The sequence below is a fragment of the Acanthamoeba castellanii genome (genome assembly GCF_000313135.1).
Source record: "Acanthamoeba castellanii str. Neff unplaced genomic scaffold scf7180000084523, whole genome shotgun sequence".
NCBI lineage: Eukaryota > Discosea > Longamoebia > Acanthamoebidae > Acanthamoeba > Acanthamoeba castellanii.
This window is the reverse complement of record NW_004457530.1, coordinates 27,222-54,332: the sequence shown is the minus strand read 5'-3', so window position 1 is coordinate 54,332 and position 27,111 is coordinate 27,222. Positions and strand designations below refer to the sequence as shown.

The window sequence follows — 27,111 nt, the reverse complement described above, 5'->3', positions numbered from 1 at the left end:
CTCAACATCTCCTCTCGATGAACCCTCTCGCCAATTTATTTATTTATTTGTACAGATTTACTTATTTATTTGTTATTTGTTTCTGATTTATTAGTTGATCACGAATTTGCTATGCATTCAATCCACAACACAATCATAAAAAATAAAAAAAGAGGAATAGTTTCTCTGAACCACCGCGCCCTTCGCATTGATTGTTTGCACGAAAGATGGAGGAAGAAGGTGCGGTTGTGGTAGAGCGGCAAGATGAAAAACGCGAAGAAGCCGCACTTGGTTTAGACCCGAGCAAACAAATCGATCACAATCAACAACCCAACGAGGCAAACGAAACGGAGAAGAAGGAAGCTAGACCATGCGTCGTGCCTGCGCCGCAGCAGCCCAAAGTACGGCTGGGTGTGCGGCCACAGCTGTGCCGCTTCTGGCGGGGCAAAGAGGGCAGCTGCCAGCGTGGCGACGCCTGCCGCTTCCTCCACCAGGACTGGGACAGGCGCAATCACAGTACGTACCGCCCCCCCCCCCGTTGTTGACGTGGCTGGTGATGATGTTGATGGTGTTCATGGTGTTCGTGAATGTCAGACGGGCCGCCGGTGTGTGCGTTCTTTACGTCGGCCGGCGGCTGCAAGTGGGGCCGCGCCTGTCGATTCGACCACTCGGTGGTGAAGCTGATCGAGGCGACTGGCCCCACGCCCCGCGCCCCGCGCCTGCGCGAACAGACGCGCCAGCAGCGACGCACCGTCGACGCCAACCTCCGACGCCTCGGCGGGGGACCGAAGCCTGCGGCCGCTACACAGGCCGAAGCCCAATCATAGAATGTTGACATGATTATATGTTGATAGAGAGCCACATATATTGCGAAATATGTGTCTCGCTTCCATTTGTTCGCTCCACTGTAACACAAAAATAAAGATAAATACTGTGATCCCCCTCTTGATATGTATGCACACTGGAAAAGAAAGTAAAGTGGACGCGATGGCCGCCTTCCTGTCTACCGAGGAGCGCGCGTGTTGTTGATGTGCTGTGCTGTGCGGTGGTATGGTTTGTCGTGTTGCGCGTGTGCGCACACGCGGTCGCTTACTGCTGCTCCACTTGGGGAGGCTGAGGCTTCTCCGTCCTCTCGACCTTGTAGATGGCGTATCGCCCCGAGTCGCTCCTGTACTGCTCTGAGCAGCACTGTACGATGCGGAAAATGTTCGCGTTAGCGTGTGCGTGTGCGACGGCGTGTGGCGTGTGTCATGAGATGGTGTGTCGTGTGTGCGAGCAGAGCAGATCTGTGGGAGATTGGTACCTCGGACAAAAACGCCTCGTTGACGGTCATGTGCCACTCACGCAGCATGTAGGAGACGTTGTACTCCTTGAACCGCTCATAGGCCTTTTGATCACCGGCCCACATCTCCTTCACGTGCAGCGTGCGGTCGTACCAGCCGTTGTAGGCGTGCGAGTACAGCCAGCCTGTTGTCGCGCCGTTAAGATGTGAGCATATCTCTATATGCATATGTAGAAATCTCCGGTGCATGACGCTGTAATGTTGTGGTGCGCACCAGGGTATCCGGCAACATGCTGACGACCGGCGTTGGTGGAAACAGGCACGATGTGACCCTCGCTGGTAGCGAACACGGCCTGGAAAAAAAAAGAATGGGATTGATGTGTCAGCACCGTATGACCTCACAACGCCAAGCGCAGAAGAGAAGAGGTCGCCGTACGTAGGGGTCGGTGTGGTCGATGATCCACTGACCGGTGGCCAGGTCCTCGTTGTCCTGGAATCTCCAGTGCAGGTTGGGCTCACGGATGACGCTGATCACGCCGGTGAAGCACATGGAAACGACGAGCAGGATAACGACCACCTTGAGGGCGGTGGCCCAGGTGGCGGTCTGGAAGAACGGGTTGGCGCAGAACTCGTTGAACTTGACGACCACGGGAGAATCGTAGAACGGGGCCAGGATCGACTGGGACTGCTCGAGGCGCTGGTGGGGCGTGAGGATGGGCGAGGGCGCGGAGAGCTTGTCCCGCCTGCCCTTGACGCCGCTGCTGTCGCGGTTGAACAGACGCACGAGGCCGAGGCCGACGACGGACGAGGCACCGAACATGTAGATGTTGATGATCTTGATGTTGTCCTTGGTCCACGGCTGCAGAAGGAAGAGATTGGCGAAGGCGAACAGCGCGAGGTGGCCCAGATACCACTGCCTGTGTGACGAGAGCGCAGAAAGTACGTAAGTACATCGAACAAATAGCACAAGTCGCAACGCTGGTGAGGGACGCACTTTTGCTTGCCGTTGAGGATGAAGAAGAAGCCGAGGCTGAGGAACACAAAGAAACCGAGGGAGTAGAACCAGAACATGATCGGGTTACCAGTGCCAGAGAAAGAGGGATCGGTCCTGTAGTAGTGCGAGAACACAGACACACCACCCGGACGATTAAATACTGTCTGCCTGGAGTAGAAAAGTGCAGCCAACCACGTAGGAAGACGGGGAGGGGGCAAAGAGGTACCAGAGAGGCTTGAACTGAGCGAAGCCCCACTCCTTACCACGCTGGGCGAAGACGACGAACTGCGGGAAGGCCCACACGACGGCGATGATGCCGAAGCGGAGCCAGTTGAGGAAGTAGAAGGGCTCGTTGACCCACTTGAAGGTCTCACTGAGACCGTAGACGCCGAGGACGGCCATCACGCCCATCCACGAGTGGGCCTGGAAGAAAGGGAGCATGCCAGCCACGATGCCAGCCACGATGAAGATCCTCTTCTTCTCCTTGAGGGTGAGCGAGTGGCACAGAGGAGCGCTGGTGGCGGTCCAGAGGAGGATGAAGATCATCAACACACCAGGGTAGCCGAACAACGCTGGTCTGTAATCAGAAGGCAGAAACAGAGGAAAGAGATGAGCGACGCATGGTGACCTAGACACGATGGCGAAAGATGATGAGTAGCGTACCGCTGAGGAACCAAGACGTGTGTTATGGTCTGGAACCAGAAGAGTTCACCGTACTCCCAGTGTTGGGCAAAGTCGTTATCGACAAGGCCTTGTAGGAGATTGAGACGTGAGGCAATGCGAAGTGATAAGACACGAAGCTACGAGGAAGAAGAGATCGAGGGAGCGGACTGTCGGTGTAGCGTACCAGACCAGGTCATGCCGTGCTTGTGGATCCACGAGAAGAAGCCCACGCCGCCGGAGAAGCAGAAGAAAGCCACGGCCAACCAGCCGGCAGCTGGAGACAGCCCACGGCACGCCAAAGACGCGTGAGCGCCACGCCGAGGCGGTAATGGAAGAGAAAGGAGGGGCACGAGAAAAAAGATTTGAGAGCGAGAGAGAGGCGACCACACAACGTACCCTTGCTACCCTCGGTGAAGCGGAACGTGTAGAAGTAGAGAAGGCAGCAGATGGACCAGGACATGAGGACGCCGGGGCCGAAGAACGCGTGGCGCACGGAGAAGCCGCCCTTGATGAGCATGGCCGAGTGGTAATCGGGAAGAAGAGTGTACTGGAGGGTGGTGCCCGAGTAGATGGGGTTGGACAGAGCCCACGGCTTGAAGTGCACATTGGGGCCGTAGAGGAAGGAGCTGATGATGTCGAGATGGAAAGCGATGTCTCCCCAGCAGCCACCTCCCGAGTAGGAGGCGCCATCCTCGCCGATCGAGAGCGAGTGGTGATCGAAGAGGGTGTAGAACATGATGAAGCAGAGCAGAGCGAAGATGTGGAACATCAGGCCGTTGCCGTTGCGCACGTACTCCCTGAACATCTCAGCGTAGGGAGAGTTGGAGCCCTTTCCCGACATGTAGGCTGCGTTGGTCGACGCGGCCGTGATGAAGCGGAAGTTCTCGATCGACATCTTAATCTTCTTGTAGGCCGACTTGGCGTAGAGCAGCACCAAGACAGTGAAGAAGGCATTCGAGATGATGATTCCCTGCTCGTTGAATTCGTTGTACCAGAAGCCCTGCACGATGAAGCCAATCCAGCTCGACGACAGGATGCTGAAGACGATCGAGAAGAAGAAGACCTCGTTCAGCGAGAAGGCCGGGTGGAACCACGTGATGAAGAGGAACAGGGTGCCGAGGAAGCTCGCCCCGAGCATCCACAATCCTTCGAGGTACGCCATCTTGTTGTCACCTGTGACACGCACACGCACTGGATCGATCAGCGGCGCTCCTACTTACTCGTAACACAAGACTAATTTTCACACATCAAGAGGATCCACCGCGATCAGCCAAAAACAAAAAATCACTCCAATTCTTCCTTGATCCATTCATTCCTTTGCTGTCGGTTGTTGATGCGCGTGTGTACCTGTTGCCTCACTGGTGCTGTGGCGAAAGATGGAGGTGAGCGTGCCGCTACTTGCGGTAGCTTCACGGGGGCGGAGGCAAAGAGGAAAATGGCGTGTTTTCTCGCAAGACCACGGCTCTTTCCGTCCCATCACGCGGTGGAATGATTGGTATGGTTTGTTTTCTTCATGAAATTGGGGATCATCGGCAGGTGCCCTGTACCTGGTACATTCCACCACCCTGTACCGCACGACGCACAACCTTATCTGAAATCGGCAGATTGTGCTAGGCGTGTGGCCACCGCGCCGTAAAGGTGCTGAACAGGAGCGACGGTCTACAGCCTTCCCTCCACCTCCCGACTGCGTAACTCGCTACCGACACGTACGAGTGGAGTGAACTGTGAACCAAGGGATGGCACGGAGAGACGGAATGAGGTGGGCAATTCGTGTGATTGGAGAAACTGTTCGAACTCCGTAGCGGTTGTTTTCAAGAACCATTTTCTCCACGAGCGCCTGCCGAGGAGGATGGAACGAGGGACGGCCGGCTCGTCATTCCTTCTTGTGGGGTGGGTGGTCCTTGCCGAGTGTCTCCTACTACTGGTCGAACCTACCCTCGCGGTCCACTTCACCGGTACACAAGCTTTGCCCAAGACTTGGAACTAAATAAATAATGAAGTTCATTATTTATTTAGTTAGTCTGGTGGCCAGTTTCCTTTTTTACTTGGGACTTTGTTTATTATTTGATTCACTTCAACTCCGGCCAAAACGCTCCAGCGTGCTCCCAGGGTTCATGCGACTACACGTCCATCTCCACGGCTCTTTCAGCTATGGCGAGTGGGGACTCGCTCAGCGTTGCCGCGGGCGACTACGAGGAGTCTGTTGTCATCCTCTCTGACGACATTGCCATCCAGTACGAAACCTCATTGGTCTCATTTTCCTTTTCCTTTTTCTTTTTTTTAAAAACATAACAAGACGTAAATATAACTCATCTGTGTCTCAGTTTTGAAGCGGGCGCAATCGTCAATTGCCCTTCCGCAGCTAACGCGAGTGGAGCGTGGCTCAGTATCTACAGCACCGTCGCCATGACTGGAGAGCTCACCCTCAAAGATGGTGTGTTCCTGTGTGTCGTGTGGGGTGAAGTGTTGTGTCTGTCGTGTCGTGTGGGGTGAAGTGTTGTGTCTGTCGTGTTGTGTGTGTGTGCGTGCGTGTGTGTGTGTGTGTGGTGTTCTTACTCGATCACTTGGAGCGCACAGGGGGGATAGCGGTGCTTTCTTCTGCCGCCTCGTTCAACCAGAGCGGCAAGATCGACATCACCATTGTCGCCTGTTCTGGAGTGGGTATGTTTTTCTGATTTGGCTTGCTTTCCTCTACAGTGCTGACCATTGCCGCGACACGTGGGCCACCACACACACACGACACACACACACGATCCACAGTGCACTGTATGCGTCTGGGAGCTGGCGTGTGGATCCAGGGTGGAGAGTTCTTGTGCAATGCCAACGGTTGCTCTTTCGGCGCCTGCGTGCAGTTGGCCGCCAACACCCAATGGCAGCAGAACGGCCAGGCCACCATCACGGCCCAGACCCAAAGCCCGGATTTCTCGACAAGCTCTGGCACGCAGTACCCCGCTCCCCCCAATCGTGGCGGAAGCTGACGTCAGCATTTTATCATCAATCACCAATTGCGCACCACCAGGCGTTAAACTCGAAGCGGGCAGCGTGTGGCTGCAGAACGGGTCACTTGATCTCAATCTCATCAACAGTCACGGTTTCTTCCCACCAACGGCCGTTGCTCGTGCCGTGTGTCGTGTGTCGTGTGCCGTGTGTCGTGTGCCGTGTGCCGTGTGCCGTGTGCCGTGTGTCGTGTGTCGTGAGTGCATGCCCTTCAACTAAACCTCGGGCATGCGCGTACCTAGGGATTTCCGGCAGCGGTGCGTGGTATCAAACGGGTGACGTTTCCGTCGAATCGTATGGCGCAGGGAAGAAAGGTGCCACATCGCCACAACTCCGCAAATAAACATATACGTATATATTTCTATGGTTGTGATGACAGCACTATATTGCGCTGGAACCAGCTCACGTTCTATTGTCTTGCCCCAGCCGTGCAGATTGAGAACCTGTGGCAGCAGGACGGGACTCTTCATCTGATCACCCAGATGGGCGTAGGTGCGAGGAACCACCTGGCTCGCCGCACACGCGCATTGACTGAAATCGGGCGATTGGGCCGCGGCTCTCCAAAAACAGGGGTGGAGTTGGCAATCAATTCGGCGACTTGGCAACAGAACGGACCCGCCAATTTCGAGGTGTCGGCAGGATGGCAGGGCCAAGACCTGCTGCCCGCCACCGGTGCGTCTCCTTCTTTGGTTCATGCGAGTTTCAACCCAAACCCACTGTGTGCTGTGTGCTGTGTGCTGCGTGCAGGCATTACCCTCGGCATCGCGCCAGCGTGGAATCAAGTCGGCAGCCTGTACCTCTATGTCGCCGGTCCCGGTTCTCAAGGTCTGTAGCACCGCCCACACATCACCGCCGCACACGCACCCGCACACACGCATTCATTCTGAAACGCACGCGCACATGCACCATTTGGCGTGTGTTACACTGCACACACAGGCCTTTACTGCGACCCGGACCTAAACGCCGGGTGGACCAGCGACGGGCCCGTCGAGGTGAACGCCACCAACAGCGCCGTGCGCGGCCCGTGCAAGCCGATGAACGGCATCAACTCGAGCCCGTCGCCGTCTATCACCCCTACGCCCAGCCCCACGCCGTCGGTCACACCATCGGTCACTCCTACGCCCAGCCCCACACCGTCGATCACGCCCACGCCGTCGGTCACGCCCAGCCCCACGCCCAGCCCGACGGCGACATCGACACCAACGCCGTCGGCGACAGCATCGACAACGAGGAGTCCGAGCCCGACGGCGTCGATGACTGCCACCCCGTCGCCGACGTGGAGTCCGTTGACGAGCCCGTCGCCCACGCCGTCGGTGTCCCCGAGCTCGTCTCCGGTCTACCTGGTCTCCAACACCACCCAAGTGGCCGTGGTGCCCGTGCTGCTGTTCAACCTCACCGCGCCCGACGTCGTTCTCGTCCCCAAAGGTTCGTCGTGTGCTGTGTCGTGTGTGTCGTGTGTCGTGTGTCGTGTCGTGCGTGTCGTGTGTCGTGTCATGCACTGACACCGGTGCTGGGACAGACAATGAGGGTCGTGCGCGATCGGATGCGGCAGTGGGCACCAGCATCGCCTTCATCCACGAGCTTTCCGCCAACGGCTCCATCGTCCGCTCAGGCTTCCCTTCCAACGGTACTGAAAAACAATGACTCGCTCACACCCGCGGCCCAAACCGCGGCACAACGCAAGCAACACACGACACGCACCAAACGGCACACGGCACACACGACTAACACCACTCGCCGCACACGTCCATCACCAGGTTCGTGGGCTCAGGTCGAGGACGACCAGTTCAACTCCACCAGCTCGTTCCTCTTCAAGGCTGACCTCTTGACCGACGACCTCGACGCGGGGGTTGTCACAGGGCGCGCCAACGAATCATCGGCACCGCCACAGCCGCGGGTGGAGCTGCAGTTCTTCCTGTTCGAGAGCGCGTCGACGGTGTCGGTGGGCGCCGTGTCCTACGACGCGCTGCCGGCCTTCGCCAAGTTCACCGTGCGCCTCTTCTCCTGGCCCTGGACCACCCAGCCCCCTCTCGACGACGACGACATCAACAACTCGACCACCACCACCAATCCAACCAACTGCACGATCGAGATGCGGATGAAGATCACGCCGGCGTTCGTGTCGGCCACGCGGCGGCCCGACTACCCCTCGACCGGACTCACCACCTTTGTTCTGGCCGGCAATGCCACGTCATCATCATCAGCGTCAGCGTCAGCGTCGAAAACAACGGAGCTGCGGCTGGTGGAGAGCGTGGAGCTGGACGGGCGCCAGGTGAGCGGTGCGGGCGGGGTCGAGTTCGCGATGGACGAGACCACGTCTGAGCTGGTGCTGCGGTTCGCGCGATTCGAGTCGTCGCTGGTCTACGACCCCGACCTGGGCGTTCTCTTCGGCAGCTCGCCCACCAAGGGCGATGGCGGCGGCGGCGACAATTTGGGGCTGATCGTGGGCGTGGCCGTGGCGGTGCCCGTCGCGGTGGTGGTCGTGGTGGCCGTGATCGTGGCCGGGCTGGTGGTGACGACCGTCAAGAGAAGACGGCAACAACAGGCACGCGTCAACCAACTCGACCAGGTCAACTTCCATGCGCTGTAACCCGCTGTACGCACATTACGCCAAATACCTGGAAAACCATATGTTTAAATAAGATATATTGATTCAGAAAATTTGAACACTGTGTTGGCAAGCAATGCGCAGCAGACAGCGACACCTCAAGAGCTTCGCCGTAGTGACGGCCTACCAGTGCCGTAGTGCGTCGGGATTGAGGTGGTACAGTTCGGCGCCACCGCAGCAATCGCCCAAGACCCGCCGAGTGCTCTTTGGCCTCGAAACCGATGCGAGCACACGTACGCCCCCTCTCTTTCTTCCCTATTTTTTAATTTTTTATTTCGTGCTCACCAATTGCGTGGCAGTGCTGTGGGGTGGCGGCTTGCTCGTGTTGGGCCTGGGCTCCATCTATGGTACGCGACATATAAAATAAAATAAAATAAAATAAAATAAACAATGTAAATGCAAATAAATAATAAATATTTATATAATTATAAATATTGCGCGTAGGGACCTACTACAAGATGCAACGGGATGAGCGACGGGAGCAGAGGCGACTCGAGCGCAAGGAGACGCGGGACAAGATCGTGGGCACCGTGTTGGACAAGTTCGGCAACAAGACGACCAACGCGAGCGCCAAGAGCCAGCACGCTGCTGCTGAGACCGCTGCCACCCAAGAAGAAGAAGAAGAAGACGACAAGCGACGGTCCGCCACGCCGCCGACAGAGAAGAAGGAAGAGTCTGTGGAGGGGCAGCACAAGGCGAAAGAGGGCGTGAGGGAAAAGCTGCGCTCCCTTCGCCACAGCAAGCGCCCGAGCAGCGAAGAGTAAGGCGACGTGATGTGCGGAGCAGGAATGACTGAACAACACCACGCGGAGGAGAGAGAGAGAGAACTTGGGCGTGGGTCTCAGTACCGACACGCTTGCTAGTACTGCAAAACATAGGCTGGGCCTGGACACACGACACCACGACACACGGCACACACGGCACACGGCACATGACACACACGACACACACGACCCAGCGGTATGGTGTTCAGTGGTGGTGCTGAGAGTTGTGGGTAGTGCGGGTGATGGTGTACCCCGCTCTTCGTACTCCGCACGACTGGTCCCCTGGCTATTGTCGGTGCCGGCCATGAGGGCGGCGCCAATCCACGGCAACATGTGCCTGTACCGCACACTGTTACCACCAACCACCGCCTCCATAGCTGCTGCCGCCGCCGGCCCCGCCGCCACGAGGCTCTATCTTACCTGTTCTGTTCTTCTACGATCTGGACTCGAAGCGCCGGGTGCACCGCCTCTCTCAGCGCGACCGCCACACGATCGGCAAACCCTGCAGTGACGCAGTACTGCGCTCAGCTCTCGTGCACGGCCTCTCTCGACCAACCGCCAAGGCCTTGAGACTTAATTTTACCTGCGAACATGGTTGTACCTCCTGGGAGGGTGTGTGTGTGTTGTGTGTGGTGTGTTGTGTTGTGTGTGTGTGTGTTGTGTTGCGTGTGTTGTGTGTGTGTGTGTGTGTGTAAGAAGTGGTCAGCTACAACCCTGTTGGCCCAGCAGCAGGCCACGGCTGGCAACGAACCGACGAGCAGTACATTCTTGCACATCTCTGTGCGCAGGTCGAGGTCGCTCCGTGTGTAGGACAGGTGCAGCGCAGGCCGCAGGCCCTGGGCCTGGGCATTGGCCGCGTCGTCGTGGCTGCGCTGCCCCAGGACCGAGGGGTCGAAGAGCGACTCCACGCCGGTGATGGCGTCCTCCTCTACCACCACCAGGCGCCCATCTGGAAGAGCCACCGTCACCTCGCCCAGAGCCTGCGGTTGTGTGTGTGTGTGTGTGTGTGTGGTGTGTGTGTGTGTGTGGTGTGTGTGTGTGGTGTGTGATTGGCGATTGCAGCCAGGCGCGTTGCAAACACAGTACCTGATGCGGCAGGGAGTGACGCACGACATGCGCCAAGATTTCCATGGGGAGGAGCGACAGATAGCAGTCCCGGCGGCCGTTCAGCGCCATCAACGGAACAGCGATCCTGCGCCTACTTCGATACGCCGCGAGCTCCGTGGCATACTGCGTTGTTGCTCTGCCTGGGCATTAAAAATACTGATAATAACTATAAAAGACAATAAATTAAAAGACAAACTCCAACCTGCGCGCTCCCGTAGCATGTTGGCTTCTGCTTCTGTGAGTTGGAGATGAGCCAGGAGCCGGCTCTGCTGTATGATGCGTGTCAGATGCAGGCCGCCAATGTCGACCTCCTGCACGCGCGCCTCATGCACCGCTGCCCATGTGGCAACACAGCACGCACACGCGAGCAAGAGAGTCAGCAGATCAAGTGATCGGGATTGTGGGGTGATCCGGCGCACTGTAGCCCTCGTAGACGGTGGCGACGTGTGAGGAGTCGTAGCCGCAGTCCACGACAATACCTGTGGGCCTGCCCGTGGCGAGTAGCCCCGTCACCGCGCTGTCCACCAGACGTAGGTGCCCCAGCCCACACCTGTGTAAGATCAAGAGCCAGCCACAGCAACCCCTTTAGCTTGGGAAGCATGCTCCTATATATATTCGTAAATATACAGTTGACGGACATACTGTAGTACATATCACGACTATAAAACAATATTAAACAAGAAAAGAAAAGTATCAAAGAATAGCAGGAGAGCACCTCTTATTTGTTTATTTATTTATTTATGTTATAATTAATAGCTAGGCACCTTTCAAACACGAACTCTGCCGCTCGCGCAGAGCCCGGCCTGGGTGCGCCTGGGCGCTGGACCAGCATGAGCTTCCGTTCGCCCCATTCGCCCTGCTCGCCACCTAAGAGGTGGGTCAGGGTGTCGTGTAGCGTGGCCTCCCACAGGGGCTGGTCCACGATGCAGCCTTGCGATACCGGCCGTTCCCCGCTCTGCGCGCAGGCGCTCGGACGCAGGATCTGTGGAGTGGAGGCCGCCCCACAAGCCAGCCCAGCCCGCACGCTCGTCGAGCTCACCTCCACCACCGCTGTGGCCATAGGTGAAGAGTGGAAAAGAAAAGAAAAGAAAAGAAATAATAATATAAAAATAGAGAGAATGTGAAGTGTGGTTTATGTGCAGCGCAGGCGGCATACGCCTGGTTTCGTGTTGTGTACATGGTGTGAATGTTTGTGCAGTTGTGGGTGGCTTGATCTCACCACTTGAGAGTCTTGGGGAAGTACTTGGCGATGGCCTTCAGGTAGTAACCCTTCAGCTTATCAACGTCGATCACCTCGTCCACTTTGCTGTACAGGTCACACTTTTGGAATGCCTGTGCAAGGGCCACAACACGCAGAATGAGAGTTAGAGATGATGCCTGTGGGTGGAGCTTGAATTCCAATGCACGAAGTGAAGGCTTTACCCGAAGCCAGACAAGCATCTCGCGGTCATGCTCGTTCATGAGGTGGGTGTACGCCTCCTTGGAGTGGTGCGCGTAGAAAGAGTGGAATCTGCACCCGGTAGCAAGGTTTAGCTTTGCCACACGACGTACTACGACACACCATCGCGATGGAGATTGGTACGTACCGGATGATGTGGAGGGCAGGAGCGGGGAGGGTGCAGTTGTTGCCCACACACACCTGGTACATGTACTCGTCGTGGCCCCACGACATCACCACATTGTCCAGACCGCAGTTGGGCTCATACACGCCGTACTGCAAAATGAAAAAAAGACGGCTTCGTGAGCATTCCACACTTCGTCACGACAAGAAGAGAAGAAGAAGATACCTTGGTGGAGTAGACCGGGTGGTTGGCGTCGGCGTTCTCAAGGAAGAACTCGGAGAAGATGATGTCGGAGGCGTAGGCACAGCCCGTGGGGAAAGTGTCTCCCACCACGGCCCACTGTGGCTGGTTGAACATCTTGGGGTGACCCAACACCTTGCCCAGGTCGTGAATGAAGCCCGTCAGGTGGAGCCAGTCGTACTCCTCGCCCGGATACGCCACTCGCAGCGCCTCTGACAGGAGAGACGATGGCCATGGGTGAGTAACGTTACTGGGCCAGGACAGAAGAGCAAAGAGTTACCAGCTGTCTGTAGCAAGTGGGCAATCTGAGCAACGGACGTATCAGGATCAGACTCATCTACGAGCTCGTTCAGCAGCTCGGCTGCCTCCCTGCAACGTTCGTAATGATGAATTAATTGATGAATTTGTTTGTGTAGGAAGATGGAGATGGGAAGCGGAAAAATCGTACCAGATGCCCATCTCAAAGCCGCTATCAAGAGCACCATATTTGAGCTTCTGGGCGAGGGCAAAAGAGTAGGTCTGCTTGAGGTGATTTTCGTGGTAGAAACGTACTACGTGCTGGGGCGCATTCGCGTAGGATCGGTAATCGTGATCCTTTTGAGCCGGCAGGACCTCGGCCACCTCCTCCAGACGCGGCTCCACCTGGAGGGACGACGTAGGGACCTCAACTTGTGTCGAAGATGCCATTCCTTCAAATTGAATTGCAAGAGGGTAGTGCTACTTGCAAATCTGCACAAGAGGCGTACAATTAGAATAATCGAAAGAGATCGCAAAAGGGAGCACAGAGGTGCGTACCTGGACCGGGGAAAGAAGAATGAAGACGAGGTGCTTCTTCTTTGACCTGGTGCTGTTAGCAACCACTCCAACTCCACTTCTGCGGTAAAACCCGGACTTGAGGGACAAACGCATCTCTAACTGCTCAACCAACCACAGGGCAGCACTTTGTAGCTGAGTGGTGAGAAAGAGTGTGAAACACACGTGGCCACTACGGAACTGTACTTGTTGATCAAAGTGGTGACTGCCTTCAGTACTAGTGGGTGGGCAAGTGATGGGAGACGAGGCGCAGGATGTCGGTGAGGGTCACCACGCTGATGGGCTTCTGAGCGGCGTCGATGACAAACACCCGGTGCAGGCCCGTGCGCGCGACCACCGCCACCACCTGGCCCAGCGTGGCCTCCCGCACGCACGAGAGGGCGCCCTCCTTGTGCCGCACCTTGAGGAAGTCCGCCACCGGCAGCCCCAGCGTGATGAAGTTTTCCTGCGTCACGCCCTGCAATGACCAGCTCAGTCGATTGTTGTGTTGTGAAGGAAAATTATGAATGAAGCGTGCTTGATTGACGCACACACCTTGAGGTCGGAGGCAGAGATGGTGCCGACCAGGTGGCCGCCTTCGTCCACGACGGCGACTCCCGAGATTTTGTACCTGGGCGGAGTCAGAGAGCGAAGAGAGCAAGTGCAGAAGAAGAAGAGGAGGAGGAGGAGGAAGAGGTAAAGCTATACCCCATGATGGCGGTGAAGCAATCCTTGAGGGTGGCCCGATGCGATACAGACACCACCTTGCCAGGCGCCAAGTCGAGCTCGAACAACGACTTGCTCATCTATGATAGAAAAGAAGAAGAAGAGAGTGCATCAATGATGCTGTGACTGGTCTGAGAACAATCAACGCGAACGAGGGAGAAACCAACCTGTCTCACCAACTCGTGGCGGCCCTTGTGCTCGTTGAGGAAGTTGACGATGTCCCACTGGCTCACAATGCCCACCAAGTTGTTTTGCGAATCGACCAGCGGCAGCCTAGAGCCATCAATTTATGTGAGACATTATCAGACCGGTGGTGGTGGCTGGTGGTGGCTGGAGGTGTGTGGTACCTGTGGATGCCTTGTGAATAGAACATGTGAAGTACCTCACCCAGACGGCTGTGCGTGGGCACAGGCAGGAACGGATCCGTGTCCGAAGCATCTGTCGCACCGCCGAGACGCGGCAATGCATAAACATCAACGAGATGACAGAGTGACACAATTATTGGAGAGCGCTCAAGGTCGTACTCATGATGTCAAACACCGGACGTTGGAATTGGCGCTTCATCGCCTCGCCCATGTCGGCCTCGCCCGATTGCGAGGAGGCGCCCACCACAAACTCCACCATGTCCATCACGTCCACCTTTCATCATTACCGATGAGGGTGAGCCGAGAACGACACGCACACGCACACGCACACGCACACAGGCCGTGGGAAGGGTACCGAGCCCAGGAACTGGTCTGTGAGACGGTTGTAGACGGGCGCCGACTGGATGCCAAACTGGGCCAGCCTCTGCGACCCACACGCACAAATTCCACGGTCATGGCTGGCCCGTGCAAACCACCAGACGTGTGGGTTGGGTAGTGTTGGGTTGAGGTGGGAGAAGAAGGCAGGAAGGTACGAGGAGGGCATCGTTGACGGAGTCGGTGTGGTCGAGCACCACCAGGTTCTGCGCGGGCGATATGATATCGATCAGCGGGGTGGCCCCGAGCGGTCTCTGTTCGCTAGCTGCTGCCATCTGCGTGGCACAAAAAAAGGTGTTGGCATCTAAGGAAATGGAGTGTGTAGAGGGACACGTACAGTCGTATGTTGCAGCGTGTTGTGTTGTGAATGGCCGACTGTGTGCACGGCCAGGCCCTCCCTTGTGGGCGGACTGAAACGTCGGCGAAAATTGCGACAACACTCACATAGCCGAAACAGAAATTTCGGTGAAAGAAAATGAAGCAATAAATAAATACAATAGAATGCCACCTTTAGTGGAATTCGTCGTGGGTTGGTTTGTGCCCGCTCGCGTGTTTACCGCCCGCCGGGCTCGTGTGGGGGCGCAAAGGTCGTCATCGAGGTGTGGTGCTGCAGGCGCGTACACGTCGGTGCACTCCCAAAATTCCACGCAACAGTTGCCAGGGCCTGGTGGTCCGCTGCCCGGATACCTTTAAAAAAGTGGCGGTTTTATCTCGCAAAACCCAAACCCCATTGTCCCGCACGTGGGTCGTCTCTAGACTGCGCCTGCCTTGTTGTTGTGCGCCACCGCCTTGTCCTGTCCGAGAACTTCGAGCTCATTTGGTGAGTTCTGATGCACGACATAGCCCTGGTGGCCCGGACTCCTGCGTCCGATTGCCACCGCCCCGGCGAAGCAGCAGCAGTAGACAAGGAGGCAGCCCGCCGCCATCAGGCAGCAGCATCCGATAATGGAGGCCACGACAATGCCAATGACAGCGCCCACACCCAGCGCAATCGTGTCCATTTCCTACAATAACATTAGGGTTAGCATGAACAGACAAAGAAGCAGGGGTATCAATGGAGGAGGGGCGCATACACTGGGGCAGAGGCTGCGCGTCCAGTACTTGTGTGTGCACAAGGCAGGCTTGGTGCAGCCGCTGTCACAGGCTGTACAGAAGCCCTCAGTGTCGCTGTTACCGCACCAAGCGCAAAAGCCCTGGAAACGAGTTCATATAATCAGTGCATTACAAATGTTTAACTGAATCAAGAGACAGCTGCACAAAAAACACACATACCGTGCAGCCGCTGCAGGTGGTGGAACTGGAACAGTAGTCGGAGGCATCAACGGGTTCAGATGTCTCATACTTGTAGGCGGCTGAGGCTACGGGGGCAGCATTGTTGGGCACCGCGGTCTCGTCAGCCAAAGCAATGACGGCCAGAAGGGCCACAAACAGGAGACCCAAGAGACCCGTGAAGTTCGTAGAGCTTTGTTGGCTGGCCATTGTGAGCGCTAGTCTGCGTTGTTGGCTTGTTGGGTGTCAAGTCGGTGGTTTGGGTTTGTTTTGCTGTCGGTGGTTTGGGTTCAAGTCGGTGTTTTCTCTTGTTTACTAGGAATGGGAAAGTGTGTTAATTTCACTAATTGCCACAGCTGCTGTTGCCTGGCCAGAAAAGTACAACATGTTCACGCGTGATGCGCGGTGAGATGGCGGCTGGGCTAAAGCCTTTGGCAGAAACCACATTGATCGACTTCTGGACCTGCTTCCTCTTTTCTGTCCATACCACGCAGACCATCGGCGGGCCGCCTTCCTTCCCTAAATCCACCCTGCCTTTGGCCAGCCTCATGGTGAGTCGCTGCTGAATGCGTGTTTAGTTGGGCTTGGCGATGTTGGCGTCTGCACACATGAGCGGGTGCGTGTGGAAGAGTGGGTGAGTGGTCTGAGCGATTCGAATAACCACACGGCATGATGGAAAGAGAATAGGTACCAAGCAGCATGAGCTTTAGTTCTTCGCAGAGGGCCTGCATCCTCAGTTCTGTCTGCACGCTCTCCACCTCCTCGTCCACGGGCAGCGGCGTGAAGAAGGCCATGAACTAAATGAAGCACACCACCAGAACACACCACGTCACCATCACATTTAGCACACAGTGCAGAATAGACACACACAGCCGAGCCCACAAGCGCACGCATACGTTTTCGCCGATCTGATAGCAGGAGAAGATCTGCTTGGTGCCCTTGACCCGCAACAGCGAGCACTCGTGTTCGCCCTGTGTCTCGGCTGCGTTGTCCCCAAGCAAAGCCGCCGAGCAGGAGCAGTCAGCCACATGAAAAAGAAAAAAAGAGAGCAGCGAGAGGGTCCACAGCGGGCGCACCAAACTTGACGGCGGCGCGCTTGAGCTTCTGCAGCGTGAGGCATATGTCCTCCTGGATCCCGGCGCTGGCCTCCTCCCCGAACGCGTACCTGCATAGGGTGAAGCATAATTATTTATTTATTTTGCATTTTTATAATTTAAATATTTGATTAATTGTTGTAATTAATAATAAGAATAAATAAACTAATGAGTAGTGAGCAGGCGAAAGGAACGAGGAATTAAAAGGGGGGAAGGGTACAGCAGTTCGCCTTGGGCGTTGACGATTGCGCAGGAGGGTGTGGCGGGAAAGAGCGTCTGGAGTTCCTTGAACACGTTCTCGAGCTTCCGGTACACCACCGGCGACAGCCCGGTCTCCTTCTTGCACGTTCGAGCGCTCATATTCCTTCTCGATTAGCAAAATAACAGAATAAAGTGTCAATTTCTCTGTTATTTTCCATTTAATTGTTAATTATTTGTATTTAATTTAACATTCAGGAATGGAGCAAGAGGGCCAGGGGTGGTCCATGCTGGTCTTGTTGGACTCGAACGTGCTCGCCTGTGTACTTTGCTACCTTTCTGTCCAGGACTTGGCAAACGTACGCCTCGACTGGCCACCTCTACCCCCCCCCGCGGTTTTTACACTTCTTTTAAAAATGGGGGGGGCACACCAGGTGGCTCGTACGTGCCGGGCGCTACATCGCGAGTCGGAGTGCGACGTGGTCTGGTGCACCCGCTCGCTCTTGCGCTTCGGGTCGGACTTCTGGGGCGAGACCGCCGGCCACCACCCCTACCACGTACGTAAAATGTTGCGTGCGTGTGCGTGTGCGTGTGCGTGTGCGTGTGCGTTGTGTTGTGTTGTGCTCGCTTGGAGCTGACCTGGCTGTGATCGCGGGGAGGCAGGTGGTGCCCAAGGAGTCGAACGAGTGGCAGCGCCGCCCGGCTGCCGATGTGTTCGGCCTCTACGCGGCCCGCCACCAGCGCCCGGCCTCTACTGCCGACGAAAGCGTCAGCGATACCACCGACCACGGCGATGGCGACGATGCTGAGAGGCGAGTGGATCGAGCGCTCCACGAGTTCGTCCGACGCCACGCCACGCGCGAGGGCTACGGCGGCTGGAAGAGCGTCTACAGAAGGTTCGCAACACGCAACACGCAACACGCAACATGCAACACACAACACGCAACACGCAACAATGACTGTTGTCTTGGGCCAGGTTGCATGACATGGTTGACCATCTGCGACGGCCGGCATACGCGGGCGTGATCGTGGCCGGGCTGCCCAGCTTCGCCACGCTCTCGAACATCGCCGAACACATCGCGCCCACCGTCATCGCGAGCACGTGTTCCCCCCCCCGACCCCGCTTCCTATGCGAGGAGTAGGCCTAGCTCACACATGCGATTGGGCGATGTTGGGTGTCGCAGAGTGGGGGAGCAACGATGTGACGATGCAAGTCGAGGCGGATCTGCTGAGCCCTGGAGGTACTACACGCGACGCGTGTTGCTACACGCCGTGTGTGCGGCACAAGACGCAAGATACTCATAGAGTACGCGATCAACACCACACACACACACACACAAAGGCGAGTGCCGGGTGGCAAGGCTCGCGTTCAAGGGCACGTGTTGGTGGTCTCCCGAACCCAATGACCGAACCTACAACATCTGCGTCATTCGCAAACCCAGGTGCCGCTCCGCTTCACTCCGATAGTTCACCAGCAATTATAGGTTGACGTTGTGTGTCACATGTCGTGCGTCGTGCGTCGTGTGCCGTGTGCGTGCGGGAAATGCAGGAACTGGTATGGAGGAACTTTTGGCCCTCAATTCAGGGGCCTAAATTGCCGGCCGGGAGGAACCAGGGGCCTGCCGAAGCCCATCAAACTGGTCCTTGTCGTCGATGGCGAGAAGATGGAGCAGTCGCCCAGTGGCGACTACCAGGAACACGTACGCCCACGCACGCACACACGCACGCACACACGCACACACGCACGCATGCACTGGTTCAACAAGACAACAGTTTGAGCTCATTGCAGCGGTTGGCACTCAGGTGTACCGCGAGCTGCACGGTGTGTTGGGCGAAGGCAGGGGCCAGTTTGAACAGGGCATGCACGTCTTCTTGTGCATCATCAACGCCAACAACGAAACCAACATTCTTGACCGCCTCAAGGTACGAGTGTGTCGTTATCTTTCGTTGTGTTTCTTTGTGTGCCGTTGTGTTTCGTTGTGTGGCGTTGTGTGGCGTTGTGTTGCGTGTGGCGTGTTGTATGTGAACTGATGACCCAGGTTTTTCCCACGGCAGCTGCGCAAGCACGTCACACCCAAGGACCTGTGCCCCTTCTACATCGGGCCAGTGGTGTTCCTCGTGGCCTCATTCGTCATGCGCTCTGGCGAGACTCCAGGTTCGTTCTGTCGCACAGTAGTGAGTCATTTGACCGATTCCTACCTACGTTTGTATGTGTGCGGTGCTCAAATCGTGGTGTGTGCGCCACTTATGACGCAGAGGAGGTCAGAGAGCGGGAGACGAAGCTGGCCTCCGGCGTCTACTGGCTCAACCACCAGCCCACGCCACGGCCGCACTTCGATTCCGGTGGCCTGCTTCTGTGTTCCCTCCAGACATGTCGTGACCGCCTCATCTCGCTCAAGATCTAAATCTATATTTAAAAATCTATATTTTCCCAACCGCCCTATTGGTTCGTTCTCTAAAAGTATCTTTCGGCAGAAGATGTGTGGTCTACGAGAAGACATATACCATTGGGCAGCAAGGTTCCTGTCATTCAGAGAATCGTGTTAGCCACACTTGGACCGAAGTTATAAATTGGTGCCAACAGACCACAGGCAAACATAACCAGTTGTATTTATTACCCACAAACATCAACAGCAACACGCCATGCAGGACCCCCACGCCGACTCCTTCAGCGCCAGTGACGGTACTCCATTCTTGGGGTTGTTCTGGTGGCTTTGTACTCACTTCGCGACACAACAACAACACACAGAATGGGCTGAGGGCTCCACGTACAGGGAGGTGCGAGAGAACGGCCAAATCTTCTGTGCCATCTGTTTGGACCCACACGGCAAACAGCTCGGACAGCGTTTTTCTTCGCCCCAAGCCTACGGGGGCCACCACGCGAGATTCCGCGAGCACCAGGAGAGAGCGAGGACCACCGTGTACACTTCGTACACATTCATCGTGGACGGCAAAGCATGGTGCGTGGCGTGTGATGCGCACATGGCTGCTTCCCATGTTAAGCAGCACCAGGCGACTATGGAACACAAGCAACGAGCGGAAGAACGTAAGGAGAAGGAGAAGGAGGAGAAGAAGAAGAAGGAAGACCGCAGACGTACCACTAAGCGGAAGAGGACCACCCGCCGTGCGGTACATTCATCTTCGTCTTCATCTTAATTGGTTACAGTTATTTACACAGTGCTGTTGTGGGCAGCCGCGCAAGTGTGCCTCTGGCGAAGCTCCCGAGACGCTCCTCGCAGCTCAGTGCGCCGCCGAGGGGCACGACTTGGGTTCAGCGCAGGTCAACTTCAACTTTCACAACGAGAGCAGCATGGCCTCCCTTCAGCTGGACACGACTCTGGCAGCTGGTACCATCATTGTTGTCACACCACCACTCCCTGTTTCAGCCCTTGCTCACCAACCCCACCAAACAGAGGAACTCAACCGCATGGAGAATGATCAGCAGGAACCGCACGAACTGCTGGAACAGGCCGAAGGTGGGTGGTTGTCCATTGACGAGGCCTACAGCCTGCTGGAGCTCACCCCTGGTGTCAGTCTCGCGCCCCCTGAGGTATGCTTCACCGAGAAACTCTTCCCTTGTGTGTGTGTCGTGTGTCGTGTGTCGTGTGTCGTGTGTCGTGTGTCGTGTGTGGTCGTGTGTGGTCGTGTGTGTGTGTCGTGTGGAGTGAGACGCGGAGCTCACCACGCATACAGGAGGAGTTACCACTGGCCACCCAAGCGCTGTCGGGAGAAGAAGAAGAAGAAGCTGAGGAAGTAGAAGAGCGGGAGAATGCAGAGGAACACGACGTCGAGGCTCTCCATCAGCTTCTGGCCCTCACTTCCATCCAGGCGCCGAACAAGAAAGAACGCAACATGGCCGTACTGGTCCGCCTCAGCTTCTGGGTGGCCTGTTGGCTCTCCGGAGACACCGGGGCCCACGTGCCGGCCAACCTCCTGCTCGCCGACCTGGGCGTGCCCGAGCGACTGCACTTCCCCGCCGAGTTCGAGCCGGACCTGTCGGCGCGCTACGACGCCTACCACGCCGTAAAGGTGTGGCTGATCCTGAAGAGGAGCGACTTCAGCGCGACCGTCTACAGCCTTCACATCCACCTGCTCGCCGCCACCAACTTGACAGACCCCAACGGCCGCAAGGCCCACGACCTGCTCGACGATTTCGTGAGGGAAGCCCCGGAGCGTGTCTCCTTCCGCCCCAACTTCTTCGAGATGTGGCGCGTGGCCATGCCCCGCCTGGGTCGGGCTGGGCTGCAGGCCGCAGTCCTGCCCGCTCTCAAGGTGCTTTTGGAGACCGAGGCCGAGTGGTCCGACCAGCAGAACTCATGAGCTGCCTGCCAATGTCACTAAAACACAATATACTCTCCTTGCATGTCTACATATGAGTATGTTGGGAGAATAAATTAGGGGCCGAAGGTGCCCGAGAGCTGGTTGAGGGAGAGCAGCACCTGGTCCATGTCGGGCCTCTTCCGGGGGTTCCGGTGCCAGCAGCGCTTCATGAGCTTGGCGAAGGCCGGCGGGCAGTCCGACGGCACCACCGGCCGCTTGCCGTCGAGCACCGCCTGGATCAGGTGGCCCAGGTTGTAGTGGTGATGGTCGTTACCGTTGTCCTGGTAGGGCACCTTGCGGGTCAAGACCTCCCACATCACCACCCCGAACGAGTACACGTCGGCCTTCTCCAGTAGCGCGGCCTCGTGCTGCTCCTCACCACCACCACCGCTACCACCACTCGCCGGCGCCGGCGGCGGTAGCAGCACCTCGGGCGCGGTCCAGGCCGGCGTGCCGCAGCGGGTCATGGTCGCGTTCTCCTGCTTGGCCGTGGCGAACCCGAAGTCGGCCACCTTGACTCGCAGCCCTCCGCCCCCGGCGCCGCCCAGCTCGTCGTCGACCAGTAGGTTGGAGGACTTGATGTCGCGGTGGATGACGCCGTGCTCGTGGAGGTAGGCCAGGCCCAGCGCGGCGTCTCGCAGCACCGAGAGCCGGGCGGCCCAGCTGAGCTTGCGCGAGGAGTCGGCCAGGAGCGCGCTGAGGCTGCCGCCGGGCACGAGCTCCATCACCAGGCTGAGCTGGGCGTCGTCGCCGATCGAGAGGCCCACGAGCTTGACCAGGTTGGGGTGCTCGAGGTTGAACAGCAGCGCCGCCTCGCGCCGCATGCGTCGCATCGAGTCGTCATCGAGCTTCGAGTTGAACAGGCGCTTGACCGCCACAGGCATGCCGAGGTAGGACCCGGCGGTCACTTGGCCGTAGCTGCCCTGGCCCAGCCACTCGCCCTCCGTCAGCCGCCGGCCGTCGATGATCCACGGGCACTGGTTCGACGAGCACAGTCCGCCGCGCCGCTCGGGTTCGGCCTCGGTGTCGTGGGCCGCGGCCAACGCATCGCCATCGCCGTCGGGGCCGAGCAGCAGCGAGTACTCGCGCCCCGGCAGGTTGTGGAGGTGCACGGCACTGTTGTCGTCGGGGCCGCCGCAGGCTTCGCGAAAGGCGGCAGAGCAGAGCACGGCGCCGGGCCAGCCGAGCAGGTTGATGCGACACGCCTCCTGGTAGTGGTGAGGCTCGTAGGTGGCGCCGGCGTAGTCGCCAGGCAGCCGCCCGTTGGTCTTGGGCTGATGGTGCAGCGCCACACGCGATCGCTGGTGGAGTTGGCCGTCGTCGCCGCCGGCGTCATTTACGGCGGCCACCAGGGCCAGGGCAAAGGCGGCTGCCGCCTGGGTGGTGGCGAAGGAGAGCATGTAGGTGCCGCCGCTGTGGAGGCTGGGCCGCGAGAAGACGAAGCCGCTGTGGGCCGTGGCCTGGGCTCGCACCAGGCTCCCGTAGGACTCGGCCGTGCGCTCGGCCGCGAATGGATCGCGCTGCCAGAGCTCGTCCATGCGGGCCAGGTCGCACACGGCGTAGGACACGTCGCGCCGCGGCACGTTGCGAAGGTGGAGATCGAACGGCCGGCCCTCCGACGAGGTGGTGGTGCCCGTGCTCGCGTAGTTGCTCCGCGGCAGAGTCCCGCTCGCGGTCGGGCTGCTGCTGGCGCTGCTGGTGCTCTGGCGGGCGCTGCTGGTGCCCGTGCCACCACCCCCCGCTGCGCTCTTGACCCCCTCGAGCCGGGTGATGATCTCGTCGAACGTCGGGCGCTCGGTCGGATCGCGCTTCCAGCAGCTGCGCATCAGCTCCACGTACCGCGCCTCGCCAGCGCTCCGCTGATGCGCTACTTCGTCAAAGGTGTGGCTGCTGAGCGCTGGCCGTAGGTCTTCTCTGATCACTCGAATCGCGATCTGGGCCGGCAGCATGCCCTCGTAGAGCACGTCGCGGGTAAGCAGCTCCCAGAGCACGATGCCAAAGCTGTAGACATCGGCCAACACGAAGTCGATCTGGTCTCGGCCCTCGTCGCCCAGCACCTCGGGGGCCATCCAGGGCACGCTGCCCACGACGGCGTGGTCGCGGTCGCGCGAGTCCTGGCGTAGGAGTGCGTCCTTGAACTTGGTGAGGCCGAAGTCGGCCACCTTGAGGTTCCACTTGTGGTCGAGCAGCAGATTGAGCGACTTGAGGTCCCGGTGCACGATCTCGGACGAGTGGAGGAAGTGCATGCCCTTGGCGGCCTGGTGCACCAGCTTGACCTTGAGCAGTAGAGGGAGCTCCGGCACCAGCTCGTTGTGGATCAACTGATGGTAGAGAGAGCCACAAACAAGTTGTCAAGCCTTGGAACAAACTTGCACTAAAAACAAACAGATGAAAAAAGGATAAAAAAGCACAGCCAAGAAGTACCAAAAAAGGTAATATGAATGATAAATATCTCCCGAGAAAAGGAAAAAAATGGCCACCACACGAATTGGGGCTGAGCTGGATGGTCGTACGTCGTAGAGACTGCCGAGTTCCATGTACTCCATGACGATGCAGAGCCGGGGCGGCTTGACCGAGGCGGCCATGAAGAGGATCACGTTGGGGTGTCTCAGCCGCGACATGATGTCGACCTCGTCGACGAAGTTCTGCCGAGCCTCCCTCGTGACGTTGCCCTGCGGCATGAGCTTGACCGCCACCTCGGTGCCCTTCCACACCGCTTTGTGCACCTCGCCGAACCCGCCCTGGCCCAGCACGCCGTCCAGCTCCAGCTCGTCAAAGTCGATCGTGTACTCTTGCAGCCCTCGGGCCGCCGCCGCCCGGCGCGAGGCCACCATTGCGACCAGCCCGACCAGCACCAGGCAGCAGACCAGCAGAGCCGCCACGGGAAGCGCGACGCCCAGAGCGATGCCCAGTACTTCTTCCCTGCTGCGGCCGTCGCTCGACTCGTCCGCGCTGTCGAAGGTGAACGCGCACTGGTCGTAGTCAAAGGTGTGTTGAGTGGACCAGGTGCCGTTGGCGTTGCCATCGGGCGTGACGACGTGGACCGAGCGGGAGCCGGTATTGCAGCAGGGGATGCCCGTCGCGTTGCAACGGTCGTAGTAGACGCCCAGCGCAAGGTCGTCGAGCTCGATCACGCCCGAGGCGTAGAGTGCGGCGAGCAGCGAGTCGCCTGTCACCTGCCCGTTGATGGTGGAGATGAGGGCCGCCAGCAGCCGGCCGCTCACGTAGCCGCTCAGCGCGGCGTAGCCGGGCCGGGCGTTGGGGTCCAGCGCGGCCAGGGCCGCCCGGAACGAGGCCGCCAGCTGCGTGCCGCTCGCGTTTGCGGCGGGCGAAGCTGGGTTGGGGTTCGGGTTGGGCAGCGCCTGCGTGAAGTGGAGCATCGCCAGCTGCGCCTGGCTCCTGCGTGCGTGGAATGTCGAGGACGAAGACGATGACGTGCCGTTGATGCGCTCAACCAGAAGGTCGGGGTCGAGGCTGGACAAGACGCATACGGGCGTCGGTCCACCACTTGATGAGAGCGAATCGAGGAAGGGCGCCACCAGCTCTCCGCTCGGGTTGTAGACCAGCCACAGCTCCACTCCTGAGGTCGGCACAGCATCGCCCTGTTCGACCGATGCGGCCAGGCTCAGGTCGCGCAGGGCGAGGGCCTTGACCAGGCCCTTGAGGGTGAGGCGGCCGTCGGGCGTCGACTCGTAGTAGAGTCCGACCCGCGAGAAGCCCTGCCTGCCGACGAAGTAGTCCAGTGCGCCGGCCAGCTCCTCGTAGGCCGAGCCGGCGATGCGCACCAGCCGCCGGTTGAAGTGGGAGTTGAGCGAGGGCGAGCCCGTGGAGACGCCGATGACAGGCGCCGCCGCGTTGCTGGAGTGGTTGAGCGCCGCCGCGATGGCCTCGATGCCCCGCAGGCCCGTCAGAGCAAGCACGTTGTCCAGCTCGACCAGCTGCTCGTAGTTGGACCCGGCGTTCTCTTCGGGGCGTGACTGGTCGTCGTAGCCGATCAGCACCATGTTGCGCCCGTTGAAGGCCGCCGCGGCGTTGGTCGCCCCGAACGAGCTCGCCAGGCCGTTGCGCACCGCCGCGCCCGATCGCGCATCGTCGCCGGTGAGTGCCACGCTCTCGCCGAACTTGAAGGGCAGCCGCACGTCGCCCGGCTGCGGGAAGCAGCTCTGCCACTCGAGCACCGAGTCGGGCACGTACTCCAGCGTGCCGTTGGGGAACTGGACCAGATAGATGCGGCGCGAGCCGGCGTTGCAGCAGGCCTGGCACCCGGTGCGGGCGCAGTCGTCGTAGAACGGCCCCATCGCGACGCCGCCGACGTGGCGTATCGGGGTGGAGTAGACGGCGTCGATGAAGGCGGCCCGGTTGAGGGGCTCGCGCATGCCCTCGAGCACCGAGACGATCCAGCGCGCGTTGATGTAGCCCTCGAGCGCGCCGGGCTGGACCACCTTCCGCCATTCGGGCGCGTGGGCGTCGCGGTCGGCCCAGAAGTCGCTCACGATGGGCAGGCCTGTGTCGGAGAGCAGGGGGACAGGGAAGACCAGGTACACGTTCTCTCGCTCGCGCTCGGTGGTGAGGTCGTCGGTGATGTTGTTCGACACCGACCCGTCGAGAATGTAGATGACGTCATCTCTGGTCATGGCCGCCTTGGCCGCCTTGATGAAGGCGCTGGTCTGGCCCGACGACACCACCATGATCACGGCCTGAGGCGACCCGGCGCTGATGTTGGCCACCGCCGCGCCGATGGTCTGCGGGTCGGCCGAGAAGCTGGGCACGCCGTAGTGGCTCGCCAGCCGGTAGCCCAGCAGGGCCAGCTTGGCCTCGACGCCCGCCCGGATGTCGACGCCCGAGATGAGGCTCGGGTGCGGGTAGAGCAGGGCAAAGCGCGACAGCAGCCGGTCGTTGGCCAGAAACTTGGCGATGGCGTAGGTCAGGCTCTGGAAGCTGGTCGGCAGCGTGTTGAAGACCCACCGCTTGAACGGGCTCTGCAGCAGCCCCAGGCCCGACCACGGCCCGACGAAGGGCACCGTGTCGATGGCCTGGCCGGTCATCGACAAGAACGCCGTGGCGGCGCCCTCGCCGTCGGAAGTCACCAGCAGGCCCAGCAGCTCGTCGTCGCTCCGGGCCAGCAGCGCGTTGGTGTTGAGGGCCGTAGCGGTGTTGTTGCGATTGTCGTCGAGGAAGAGGGTGACGAGGTTTCGCGAGGCGAGAACGCCCATCCGGTCGCTCCGGGCGTTGGTCGCGTTGAAGGCCAGCTCCGAGCCGAGCCGCATCGATTCGCACATGGCCAGGTAGCGGTCGCCGCCGGCGGCCTGCTGCGTAAAGGTTGACGAGCTGCCCCAGACGATGTCGGCGGCCGAGGCCGCCGGCTGGTAGAGGCACAGGGCAAGCAGAACAAGCACGACCGCGGCACGGCCGACCACCACCATCGTCGCCATTGCCGCTCGCTGGTCCATGTCGGGTCTGGCTTATTGCGGTAATGGAGGGAGGTGGTCTTCGTTACGGGAGGTGGTCTTATCATTAAAGAAATAGGCAGACTCCGGTTGGTTGATCGTATCTGGACGTAAGTCGATTGGCCAGGCACAGTTCACGGGGGTGTCGCAGAGTGCACGACCTATTTACGGCACAATCTGGTCTGTTGGTTGATTGGCTGCGCGATTTGGTCGACTGCACGTGAGCAGTTTGCACACTGGTTTTAGCACCCTTCCCCATTATCTGATTGGGCGTGAACTAAAGTGTATTCTTATTAGATTACTCGTACGCCTTTTTGATTGGTTCACGC

General features: G+C 58.7%; 12 protein-coding genes across 12 annotated transcripts; 5 read left to right on the top strand and 7 right to left on the bottom strand.

The window, feature by feature from the left end:
* Positions 1-1,068: 1,068 nt before the first annotated feature.
* On the bottom strand, positions 1,069-4,080 carry ACA1_032000 (uncharacterized protein; the record flags this gene model as incomplete). The annotated part of the gene is made up of 9 exons (XM_004341204.1): positions 1,069-1,167; positions 1,283-1,446; positions 1,536-1,614; positions 1,698-2,178; positions 2,256-2,369; positions 2,482-2,832; positions 2,919-3,006; positions 3,103-3,192; positions 3,315-4,080. 9 exons carry the CDS (start codon positions 4,078-4,080, stop codon positions 1,069-1,071), a joined length of 2,232 nt encoding a protein of 743 aa, XP_004341252.1.
* A 687-nt stretch (positions 4,081-4,767) lies between these two features.
* On the top strand, positions 4,768-8,505 carry ACA1_031990 (uncharacterized protein; the record flags this gene model as incomplete). The annotated part of the gene is made up of 11 exons (XM_004341203.1): positions 4,768-4,873; positions 5,068-5,152; positions 5,243-5,352; positions 5,496-5,575; positions 5,771-5,862; positions 6,295-6,407; positions 6,486-6,587; positions 6,663-6,731; positions 6,852-7,340; positions 7,435-7,517; positions 7,687-8,505. The coding sequence occupies 11 exons, from the start codon at positions 4,768-4,770 to the stop codon at positions 8,503-8,505; spliced, it is 2,148 nt and encodes a 715-aa protein (XP_004341251.1).
* Positions 8,506-8,599: 94 nt separating this feature from the next.
* On the top strand, positions 8,600-9,287 carry ACA1_031980 (uncharacterized protein; the record flags this gene model as incomplete). The annotated part of the gene is made up of 3 exons (XM_004341202.1): positions 8,600-8,756; positions 8,823-8,870; positions 8,968-9,287. The coding sequence occupies 3 exons, from the start codon at positions 8,600-8,602 to the stop codon at positions 9,285-9,287; spliced, it is 525 nt and encodes a 174-aa protein (XP_004341250.1).
* A 95-nt stretch (positions 9,288-9,382) lies between these two features.
* On the bottom strand, positions 9,383-11,454 carry ACA1_031970 (actin subfamily protein; the record flags this gene model as incomplete). Its single annotated transcript, XM_004341201.1, has 8 exons — positions 9,383-9,408; positions 9,539-9,624; positions 9,708-9,789; positions 10,039-10,267; positions 10,398-10,534; positions 10,814-10,873; positions 10,925-10,944; positions 11,159-11,454. The coding sequence occupies 8 exons, from the start codon at positions 11,452-11,454 to the stop codon at positions 9,383-9,385; spliced, it is 936 nt and encodes a 311-aa protein (XP_004341249.1).
* Positions 11,455-11,609: 155 nt separating this feature from the next.
* ACA1_031960 (inositol oxygenase 1, putative) lies at positions 11,610-12,883 on the bottom strand (the record flags this gene model as incomplete). The annotated part of the gene is made up of 6 exons (XM_004341200.1): positions 11,610-11,726; positions 11,817-11,904; positions 11,981-12,108; positions 12,182-12,446; positions 12,515-12,565; positions 12,645-12,883. 6 exons carry the CDS (start codon positions 12,881-12,883, stop codon positions 11,610-11,612), a joined length of 888 nt encoding a protein of 295 aa, XP_004341248.1.
* Positions 12,884-13,226: 343 nt separating this feature from the next.
* ACA1_031950 (CBS domain containing protein) lies at positions 13,227-14,729 on the bottom strand (the record flags this gene model as incomplete). Its single annotated transcript, XM_004341199.1, has 8 exons — positions 13,227-13,466; positions 13,544-13,619; positions 13,697-13,794; positions 13,882-13,987; positions 14,062-14,152; positions 14,239-14,353; positions 14,435-14,503; positions 14,613-14,729. 8 exons carry the CDS (start codon positions 14,727-14,729, stop codon positions 13,227-13,229), a joined length of 912 nt encoding a protein of 303 aa, XP_004341247.1.
* Positions 14,730-15,206: 477 nt separating this feature from the next.
* Positions 15,207-15,933, bottom strand: ACA1_031940 (uncharacterized protein; the record flags this gene model as incomplete). The annotated part of the gene is made up of 3 exons (XM_004341198.1): positions 15,207-15,458; positions 15,528-15,647; positions 15,727-15,933. The coding sequence occupies 3 exons, from the start codon at positions 15,931-15,933 to the stop codon at positions 15,207-15,209; spliced, it is 579 nt and encodes a 192-aa protein (XP_004341246.1).
* Positions 15,934-16,297: 364 nt separating this feature from the next.
* Positions 16,298-17,177, bottom strand: ACA1_031930 (uncharacterized protein; the record flags this gene model as incomplete). Its single annotated transcript, XM_004341197.1, has 5 exons — positions 16,298-16,323; positions 16,415-16,520; positions 16,620-16,705; positions 16,800-16,888; positions 17,038-17,177. 5 exons carry the CDS (start codon positions 17,175-17,177, stop codon positions 16,298-16,300), a joined length of 447 nt encoding a protein of 148 aa, XP_004341245.1.
* Positions 17,178-17,275: 98 nt separating this feature from the next.
* Positions 17,276-18,421, top strand: ACA1_031920 (Fbox domain containing protein; the record flags this gene model as incomplete). The annotated part of the gene is made up of 6 exons (XM_004341196.1): positions 17,276-17,374; positions 17,450-17,572; positions 17,679-17,911; positions 17,992-18,117; positions 18,200-18,256; positions 18,358-18,421. 6 exons carry the CDS (start codon positions 17,276-17,278, stop codon positions 18,419-18,421), a joined length of 702 nt encoding a protein of 233 aa, XP_004341244.1.
* Positions 18,422-18,679: 258 nt separating this feature from the next.
* Positions 18,680-19,420, top strand: ACA1_031910 (uncharacterized protein; the record flags this gene model as incomplete). Its single annotated transcript, XM_004341195.1, has 4 exons — positions 18,680-18,715; positions 18,819-18,938; positions 19,071-19,170; positions 19,272-19,420. 4 exons carry the CDS (start codon positions 18,680-18,682, stop codon positions 19,418-19,420), a joined length of 405 nt encoding a protein of 134 aa, XP_004341243.1.
* Positions 19,421-19,658: 238 nt separating this feature from the next.
* ACA1_031900 (uncharacterized protein) lies at positions 19,659-21,335 on the top strand (the record flags this gene model as incomplete). Its single annotated transcript, XM_004341194.1, has 5 exons — positions 19,659-19,698; positions 19,765-20,144; positions 20,209-20,362; positions 20,429-20,565; positions 20,709-21,335. 5 exons carry the CDS (start codon positions 19,659-19,661, stop codon positions 21,333-21,335), a joined length of 1,338 nt encoding a protein of 445 aa, XP_004341242.1.
* Positions 21,336-21,409: 74 nt separating this feature from the next.
* On the bottom strand, positions 21,410-26,785 carry ACA1_031890 (serine/threonine kinase; the record flags this gene model as incomplete). The annotated part of the gene is made up of 2 exons (XM_004341193.1): positions 21,410-23,656; positions 23,849-26,785. The coding sequence occupies 2 exons, from the start codon at positions 26,783-26,785 to the stop codon at positions 21,410-21,412; spliced, it is 5,184 nt and encodes a 1,727-aa protein (XP_004341241.1).
* Positions 26,786-27,111: the final 326 nt, after the last annotated feature.